The following is a 9,920-nucleotide window of genomic DNA, read 5'->3' as shown; positions in this document are numbered from 1 at the left end:
CAGTACAAGCTCTAGCCAATCATACCGCTGCTTGTGTGTCAGGGGCGGGAGATTCATGTGATTGGTTGTTGGTCGAGTGTCAGACACGCCCGCCGGCAAGCGTCAACGCACGCCGCTGTGTGGACGGGCCGTTACGGCCCGTCCACGCGGCGGCGTGCGTTGAAGCTTCAACGCTTCTGTCCATTCACTTTGAATGGGGTGACGTCACACTTTGCCGAACTGCATTGTTCGCTTGGCTTTGCTCGCTTGGCTTTGCTCGCTTGGCTTTGCTCGCTTGGCTTTGCTCGCTTGGCTTTGCTCGCTTGGCTTTGCTCGCTTGGCTTTGGGGTGACGTCACACTTTGCCAAACTGCATTGTTCGCTTTGCTCGCTTGGCTTTGCTCGCTTGGCTTTGCTCGCTTGGCTTTGCTCGCTTGGCTTTGCTCGCTTGGCTTGGCTCGCTTGGCTTGGCTCGCTTAGCTCGGGTCGCTTTGCTCGCGTCGCTTTGCTCGCATCGCTTTGCTCGCTTTGCTTTGCTCCCGTCGCTTTGCTCGCGTCGCTTTGATCCCGTCGCTTTGCTCACGTCGCTTTGCTCCCGTTGCTCGCTTCAAAAGTTGAGCAATGTTCAACTTTTGAAGCTTCAAAGGAAGCGTCAGCTAATCAAATCATATGCCAGTACAAGCTCAGTACACCCCGTGCCCTTGTGTCCGGGGCGGGAGATTCATGTGATTGGTTGTTGGTCGAGTTTCAGACACGCCCACCTGCAAGCTTCAACACACACCGCCGTGTGGATGCTGCGTTAGCGCCGTGTTATGCATGCCCACTGCACCTCGCGGGAGCGCGCACAGCGTAAAGCCAAAACTCACAGACATTTCAATGTATCATTTCCTTTTTGGCGGGCATGCATAACACGGCATAACACCGGAGCCTCACTGCGGGTAAACTTTGGCACTGTTCCGATTTTGTTCTAATCTGTCAAAGTGACGGACTGCTTTCAGATTTTTAATGACAGTAACAACTAGAGAATGCAATTCCTGAAGAAATTGCTAGTGGGAATGCTTTATGCTGAAAAGCTGATGCTAAACTGCTATGCTGAAATGTAATGTGTAAGAAGAAAATGAAGAATTTAGATTGAAATGATACATGAACACAGGGGGCTTGGATGTGTGATGAGAGAAGAAAATAAAGTAAAAAGGCTTAGAAAAGCAGCAGAATATTTGAACTGCAAACTTTTGAACTAACTTGATGGCGAATGATCTGTCACCATGCCAACGGCATTTGATGACATCCCATAATACGCTTAGATGCGTTGATGGCTGCATCGTTACCAACCCTGTGAAGTTTTGGGCCGTTTGGAGCATTTTTACTGAAGTTATGAGAAAACCGTGTTTCATGGTGAGCATTGTCTTGCCAAGGCAACGGCAATTGAAGAAATCTCAAAACTGTCCCGTAGATCTCTTCACTGCTGGACTGTTAGCACACATGTGAAGTTTGAGCACTTTTTGAACATTTTCATAGGAGTTATAGCGACATCGTCTTTTATGGCGAGGGATGTGTTTCCATGGAAACGGCATATGATAACACCCCATAATTGACGTAGAGCTGTTGAGGGCTGGACCGTCCAATAAAACATCGTGTTTTATTGCGAGGGATACGTTTCCATGGAAACGGCATATGGTGAGATGTCATATTTGACGTAGAGCTGTTGAGGCATGGAGAGGTGATATACAGGTGAAGATTGTGGGACGACCGGACCGTGTCCATTGTAGCTACAGCGACATCGTGTTTTATGGCAAGGGATGCATTGCCATAGTAACACCACATTACGTAACATCTGATTTGATGTAGAGCTGTGTTAACCATTATCTGAAATCTGCTGCTCTGAGCATGTCAGTTGGAGTTATGACATCATCGTGTTCCATGACACAGGTGTTTCTATTTGAGCTAACGATGTGTCCAGAGATCAAAGGTTTCCATGGTGATGTGCAGTAATCAGTGAGAGGAGAGCATTTTCATTGTTCTGAATGAGAGATAAACCTCTTACATGTAAACGTTTTGTTGAAGAACCGTAACAGATATCGGTGACATTTCAAAGCGTGAAGGATGTCAAGGAACTTGAGCATCTGAAGTGTACTTTTTGTGTACTTTCGGGTTAATAATGTGGCCTTTTTGGCAGATTAACTAAAGGTGTGCGGCTGCTGTGGTGGGGAAAGATGAGGCTGAACTTACAATGGGGTTTAATGGAGACATGTTGAAAGTTGTTGTCACTTCATGCCCTCAAGAGGCATTTTGTTTAATTATTTTGTTAAATTTTTTTTGTTGAAAAAAGTGTGAATCAGATTTAAAAGTTGTGTTACACGAATAATGTCAGAAAGATGTGTAACAATTTAAAGTTGGAATGAGGTTTCTGAGTGAAAGTATGAAGGAGCAGTTAAGTGAATAATAAAGAATTTTGTGCGTAGCATAACAAGTAGTTGTAATGCTGTATCAGCATTCCCACTAAATTAGGGCAATCTCCTAGGTTTATGTTACTATAATCATTTGATTTAGTGATGATCTTTTGGCTGGTGGTGTTTGCTCACCCTTGGTAGCATAGCAACATAAACTATATATTTGGGTACAGGGGACATTTTGTGTTTATTTAGTACAACCTTGATTTTGAATTTTTTATGCATTTCTTATGAATGTAGCCTACCTATGCTAACTGTAACTACTGTAGTGCCAAAGCCCTATTCATTATGCCATTAGTGCCGAAAAGCATCTCTCACTACAAATCAATACCATTATCATGCAAAAAAACATTTTCTTATAGCCATAATCCTATAATATAATGTATAAAAAAAGTTGGTTGATGTGTGATACATGATTTTTTCTTCAGGGACAGAGGGTAATGGAGTTTGCAGCAGAAGGTTATCTGTAGACCTTTAAGGGCACTTGGAATTAAAGAGCAGTCACAGGAGTAGTCTACCTGCTGTTTGAAAACTAACCTTGATAAATAATTGAACCTGGTAATATCAATTTACTGTGTGCCTGTTTTAGCTGTTACCATGGTAGAAGCTCATGTATTATTAACCATTTGGGTGTCTAGTTTGTGCACTCGTTCAGCCCATTTTGACCTGTCAATGGGGATTTTATTGATTGATAATTGCACTTTACTATGGCTGTGGCTGAAAGAGCACTAGTGGCTTTTCTGAATGGGATGTGACACATATGGGACTGTCAATGGAGAGGCCAAAAGTGAAAGAGGAGAAAGAAAGGTCTGGGAAAACAGTGAGGTTTAGAGTGGCGTCTGCCAACAGCGGCCGGGTCTTGGCGGAGGTGTTCAAGGATGAAAGGGCCTGGGGCGGCTCGGTGTCGGACTCAGTGGACTCTGAACGCACCAGGAGCAGTCCAGAGGCCGAGCAGGGGGGCCTGCCTCCCATCAGCGAGGCCAATCGCCATCTGAACGGTCTGGTGGTGGAAACTAGTGCGGATGAGAATGGCTGTGAACCTGCAGATGACTTGCTTTTGTACGCCAGTGCCAAGAGAGAGAGGCTCTTCAGCAAACAACGGATTAATATCTGCAGCAAGAATGGGACCATACGAGGAGTGAGGAACAAAGTGAGCGCAGGTCAAGAGCTTTTCAACAACCTCTCCAACATGTACTCGGTAAGGAGTGCATGTTTATTCTGGTGTGATCTGAATTTTTAGGGGAAAAAAAGGCTCACGTTTTTTCATGCATGTGGCATCTGAATTGAAGATGATCAAAAACCATGATTCCTAGACTCAATAGAGGCCCCATGATACGATATTATCAGATAATTAAGTCATGATACGATGTCAATAGGATTTTCCATGATTGACAATATGCTGAGTACTGCGATAACATAGGTTGATATATATGTAAGAGATAATGTGCAATATTCAACACTGTTCATTTTAGTGTTATCTTCCTGTCAGTCTTCTGTTGAGTTTGCTGTACTATAGCTTGTTGTGTCTTTTAACCTCTTTCCTTCTCTTGCACTGTTTTCTTGTTCTTGTTCAATCTTTCTTTACTTTATTCTGGAGAGATAAGCTATCATGAATCCATCATTTTGGCTTTCCATATACATACAAAATAACATTCAGGAAATGTTCCACTGTGTTTTCTGATGGATTAACCAAACTAATGTAATTTGCCAAAGCTGTTTTTACTCTTACCGGATCTTCTTTTTGCAGATTAATATGACTGCATAGTCTCTTGGTCTGGGCAGCGGTCTACTATACAGAAATAACAGACTGTAGATTGTCGAAATAAATTGACCAATCAGAATCATGTGTATTCCTAAACTGTGTAACAATGCAATTTTAAACCTTTTCAACTGCTAAACAATTTCATTGAATTATCTAAAGCACATTTATGATTTCTTTCTTCAATAACTCATCTTTGTTTTGATCAACTTTCTGACATCATAAGAAGAAAACATCATCAGCACCACCTAGTGGACTGAAAAAGCAAATGTTACCAAAAGCTTAAATTGAATTTACAAAATTACAAATGTATTTAATTAAACATAAACCTTGATATTTGTTAAATCATAACCGTATTCCTCTTTCCTTTAAAGGTTCCCATCGTCATCAGAAAAGGAGACCCTGGAAAAGCAGTAGCAGTTTAACACAACAGGAAGTAGTCCAAAGGCTGGAGATAGTCTACCATTTCGAATTACACCAGGACAAAACAAACACTTTTGTGAGAACAATATCTGGAAAAGGACCAAATCACCATCTAAGTGTTTTCATTCAAATTCATTGAAAAACTACAAGACAATGATGTAATGCATTCATATTCATTTGAAGCCTCTCATATATTTCAAAATGTATAAAACAAAACACATTAAGTAAGTGTAACAGGTTTCTACATAATGCTATACGCCTGCATCTTTATCACTACAAGCAAGACATTTTAACTTAAGCAACTGCACTAAAAACTAAAGAGTGTTACCCTCCAAGACTGTGAATGGGTCTCCGAAATCATTTTTGTATTTTTTTAAGATGTTGTACGCATACTTGTGACCCAGAATTTCATGTGATTTTGATATTAGCAAAATATCTTTCATGGCTTGCTGCTGAATTATGAGAACATGCATGTTTTTCTACGTTTTTTAAAAATGATATTGATCTTTAATTGCGTTTGCTTCATATAATCAATTCCACATGTAAACTGCAACTGTACACCCCCTTTTTTGCTTTAATGTGTTAATCCTTCGGTCTCATTGCTCTAGTGCTGCAGACTTTGTTTGGTACACTGGTTTCACATTTTACTCTAGCTTTCAAACTCTGATCAACAACCCCCCCCCCCCCACACACACACACACACACACACACACACACACACACACACACACACACACACACACACTCACACGCACGCACGCACACACACACAAGCACGCACGCACGCACGCACACACACACACACACACACACACACACACACACACACACACACACACACACACACACACACACACACACACACACACACACACACACACACACACACACACACACTTTACTCGCACTTGGATTACGACTACTGTTAATGTTTTTTTTTTTTTACTGTTTTGGTTTCTGATTTATATGTAAAGTGTATTTGAGCACCAGGAAAAGCGCTATAAAAATTAAATGCATTATTATTATTATTATTATTAATATTATATACTAAGTGGAACTTTACGCAACAGTTTATTTATTTATTTAATTGTAAATCCGTAAATGGTGTAGTTTTCGCTTCTCTCTTTGCTGCAGCAAACAGCACATCAGACACCATCAGAAATCACCATAACAGTGCAGATTTACTGCTTATAACACAAACATCAAATATACTGAAAAACCTGAACGGTTGGCTTTAATTAAATGTATTATTTCAACACATTTCATGTAACTGTATTAGGTTAGTTGTTAGCTTTCAACTAACCTAATAGAGTTGTGTAACAAATTAGAAAAGAAATCACAAAAATGCAGACACTGTTGTCTGAATGTGTTGTGAAAATGAGCATGATCCCCTTGGGTTTGGAGGAAGTGTGAGGAAGAGGAGCTCCTTCTGCTGGATGAAGCTCAGCATCTGTCAGTCAGAGTTATGTTGAGGAGTGTGTGCTCTGTCTTTTACACAGTGTATGGAAACACCTGTGATAAGTAGAGGTAAGAACTGAACATTAATGTACACCTGAGTATTAGTAAAGTATCCATTATGTTTTTCCATTTGTTTACTTATTATTATTTAATTGTTTTCCTGATTTGTCGATTGTTATGTAGTTAACCTATGTATCTGGGTTTATTTGATTATATGCTTTGTAAATAATTTCTTAAAAGAAGAAAAAAAATAATGGTGGGAGGCTGCAGACAATAACTGAATTGTAAAAAAAAGTGCCATTGTGCACCATAAAAATAAAACAAATCCCACACTAAAAACTGACTTGTGGATGAAAATTAATTACTTTTCCTGTGGAATCTTAAAGACTGAGTTTTAGGGTAGACTTTCCCTTTAAGTGACAGATTTAGCCGATCCAACAACATCTCCGCGTGCACCTGCCTCAGCACCAGCTCTGCAGCCCGGTAACGGCACCGTCAGCCCCTGCACACACGAGGCCCTGGGGGGGGCAGGGCATGTTCATTTTTTAATAACTACCTGCTAATACAGCATCATTCACGGTCATGTTACTGCGCTATTGACAGCTGAACAGAAGAAGGGAAGGATGCGGGCTTTCCTGTAGACACCTCCGCCGTGTTTTTCTTTAGTTTCTCAGCCACCAGAGATCCGTTTATTTGTTACCGTTCATGCCTCCATCGAGTGTATTCAGGTGGAGTGTCTCCACATGATAACACATGCCATGCTCGTCTTGGTTGAGCGTCTCTACAGAGCAACGTAGTAAAATCTCTCCCTACTCCACGCCCTATCATTATTATCAATAGATTCCCAGCACCATGTCCCCCCCAGCATCGGCTGCGACAGCGAGTGAAAGCAGCACCACCGTTTTGGAGGAGGACACCAGAGAGGAGGTAGGCTACTATCATTTAGCATGGCTTATTCATTACCACATTCCTTTTGTTGTGTTCTGTTTGTCGCAGCCAATAATGGATCCATGTTTGAAGAATGTTAGTGCACGTCAAAGATTGTCAGGGATGTTGGTTTAACAATAATGTTCATGCCGTTCAGAATAGCAGCATGTTGAGATTAAACGTTAATAAATGCAGAGTAAAATGGGTGGCCACGTGATTATAATCCTAACATCTTTACCTGTCTTTCATCTCACATCTGCTGTAGTGAGCCAGCATATATGCCTCTAGCACTTATAAAATGACATTAATTTTCTACAGAGCTGAATAAACTTCTTCTTATTTACAAGGGCATTTTTGGTTTAAGGGTAGGGTAACATGACCCGAAAGGTGCTTAACGTGTTGCCGTTATCAATTACATGTAAGGTAGATGATTAATGATAAGACAACAGTTTTGTATGACTTCATCTTTTGTTATGTCTGTTTGTTTTCGACTCAACAGCAAAAACCCCTGAAGCAGTCTCTGAGCAAGTCACTATGCCGGGAGAGTTTTTGGAAATGCCTTCTCCTGTCCATACTCATGTATGGCTGCATGGGAGCCATGGTTTGGTGTCATGTCACCAAGGTGACCCGCCTCACCTTTGACAGTGCCTTCAAAGGGAAATCCATGATGTACCATGACAGTCCCTGCTCTGATGGCTACATCTACATCCCACTGGCCCTACTGGGAATGCTCTACTTGGTCTATCTTGTGGAGTGCTGGCACTGTCATGTCAAGAACGAGCTGCAGCACAAAGTGGATGTGGAGGGCATCTACGAGCGCATCCAAAGGATGCAGCAAGCCAAGCCCTGCATCTGGTGGAAGGCTATCAGCTATCACTATGTTCGCAGAACCCGGCAAGTCACACGCTATCGCAATGGAGACGCCTACACTAGTACCCAGGTTTACCACGAACGTGTCAACACACATGTGGCAGAAGCAGAATTTGACTACAGTCACTGTAACGTCAAAGATGTTTCCAAACAGCTGCTGGGCTTGGAGAAGTCAGCTCTCACTAAGATGCGCTTCACCAAGTGCTTCAGTTTCGCCAACGTAGAGTCTGAGAATTCTTACCTTACGCAGCGAGCCAGGTTTTTCACCGACAATGAGGGCCTTGATGACTACATGGAAGCCAGGGAAGGCATGCACCTGAAGAACATTGACCTGAAGGAGTACGTCATGGTTCTGTCCGACCCAGACCACCACCCCTGGTATCTGTCCCACTACGTCTTCTGGTTCGCCTCATTCTTCACTTTCTCCTGGCCTCTCAGGGTCTTCACAGAGTATCACACTGCATACGTCCACTACCGCGTTGAGAAGCTCTTTGGGCACGATTACATCCCTGTGACGCCATGTGATGATCGGCCATATTGGCGGCGTATCCCTCGTGTTAATACCATTGACAGTACGGAACTGGAATGGCACATTAGGTCCAACCAGCAACTGGTGCCCAGTTACTCGGAGGCTGGCCTGATGGACCTAGCCCAATGCCCGTCCAGCTTCAACGGGCTCCGTCAGAATTGTGAGCGCTGCCACCGAGCCATCAGCTGCTCCTCAGTATTCTCCAGGAGTGCCCTGAGCATCTGCACCGGTGCCAGCTCCCGCATCCCCTTCAGCGGCAGCCGCTTCTCCTTGGCGCGGCGCTACGGGTCCCAGCGCAGCTGCTTCTGGAGGAGCGGGAGCTTGGACGACCAGGAGAGCCCCAGCGAAAACACCCGCTGTCTCTCAGTGCGCCCCGCCACAGATGAAGAGGAACCCCCAGAATATGAGGACGCACTTTGCTATCCAGTGCTCATCGTCCACTGTAGCGAGAATTGCCACAACCACAGGTCCTTGCACAGAAATGGTTCCTGTGTGGAGACTTCCTTATGACAACTGACAAAACAGTAGCATTTCTGTAGCAGACAAACACTTTGGACATCAGAAACAGACTATGTGAACACGTCTTAATGTGGGGTACACCGATTAATGCTGTATCGGCATTCGGCACACTACCTGAAGCAAATTCCTGAATCCCGATTGTGAGAGTCACCAAAGCAATCACAGTGATTAGTGAGGGGGAACAAAGCGATGGTGGTATGTAAACCTACTACAATGCACACACATGGAAGAAATAAATCTGTCTGGCTTCCAATGACAACTAAGCAGACACAGACTGTTACACTGGACATCCTTGCCATAGCTTTCAAGGTCTCTTGTTTGACACACATATCAAACTGAAGCTGTAGTTACCTCATAAGACCTTTTCCGAGGCCACAGACGAGACGGGCAGGTTTAGACATCTCAATCATTCAGTCCAGTCAGATTTTTACAGCAATAACTTTGAAAAAAAAGTGAAAAGTGTGAGGAGGAACATCAGAGAAATATGTTGGGCTAATGCATGTTACAGAGAGACATCGGTCAACTTTGAAACCTCCAATCCAGAAGAGACAAACGTTCTCTTGGATACTCTCATTCACTCACAGTTATACGAATCTATGACATTTTACATCACAGGGAACTGTTGTAATTTTACTTTTTACTGAGTACCTACTACTTTTTAAATGTATTTTTACTGTTAGTGACTTGGTGCATTCCCCAGAATGCCTTTTACATCACCAGAAAGCTGGTATAAACCTGTTTTCTTGTGCCCTTTATTTGAAGCAAATTGTGTTTGGTTGCATTTTAGTTTATCAAGGCTTCTGTTTGATGGAGAATTTGGTATAACTGATGTATTTATTCTACAATTGATTTCTCCCTATTTGACTGTTGACTGTTGGTGCTATCCGGCAGCTCCGGAGAGAAACTCGCCTTTATTTTGGATGTTAATGTTTACAGTTGTTGTTTTTGAAAAATGTTGTCCTACAAACCTCCAATGTAGGGGTGAGAAGATATTTGTGTAACTGAAA

General features: G+C 42.7%; 1 protein-coding gene across 1 annotated transcript; it reads left to right on the top strand.

Annotated features, from left to right (window-relative positions):
• The first annotated feature begins 6,658 nt into the window (after positions 1-6,658).
• On the top strand, positions 6,659-9,920 carry tmem151bb (transmembrane protein 151Bb). The gene is made up of 2 exons (XM_034111927.1): positions 6,659-6,995; positions 7,495-9,920. The coding sequence occupies exons 1-2, from the start codon at positions 6,921-6,923 to the stop codon at positions 8,902-8,904; spliced, it is 1,485 nt and encodes a 494-aa protein (XP_033967818.1). The 5' UTR covers positions 6,659-6,920; the 3' UTR covers positions 8,905-9,920.

The sequence above is a fragment of the Pseudochaenichthys georgianus genome, chromosome 22 (genome assembly GCF_902827115.2).
Source record: "Pseudochaenichthys georgianus chromosome 22, fPseGeo1.2, whole genome shotgun sequence".
NCBI lineage: Eukaryota > Metazoa > Chordata > Actinopteri > Perciformes > Channichthyidae > Pseudochaenichthys > Pseudochaenichthys georgianus.
This window is presented reverse-complemented; position numbering and strand designations above follow the sequence as displayed.

Bases quoted from the DNA above. Each gene is read 5' to 3' on its own strand.
- tmem151bb (XM_034111927.1), top strand. From the start codon at position 6,921: ATGTCCCCCCCAGCATCGGCTGCGACAGCGAGTGAAAGCAGCACCACC. The intron at 6,996-7,494 runs GTAGGCTACTAT...TCGACTCAACAG, and splicing joins AGGAGGACACCAGAGAGGAG to CAAAAACCCCTGAAGCAGTC.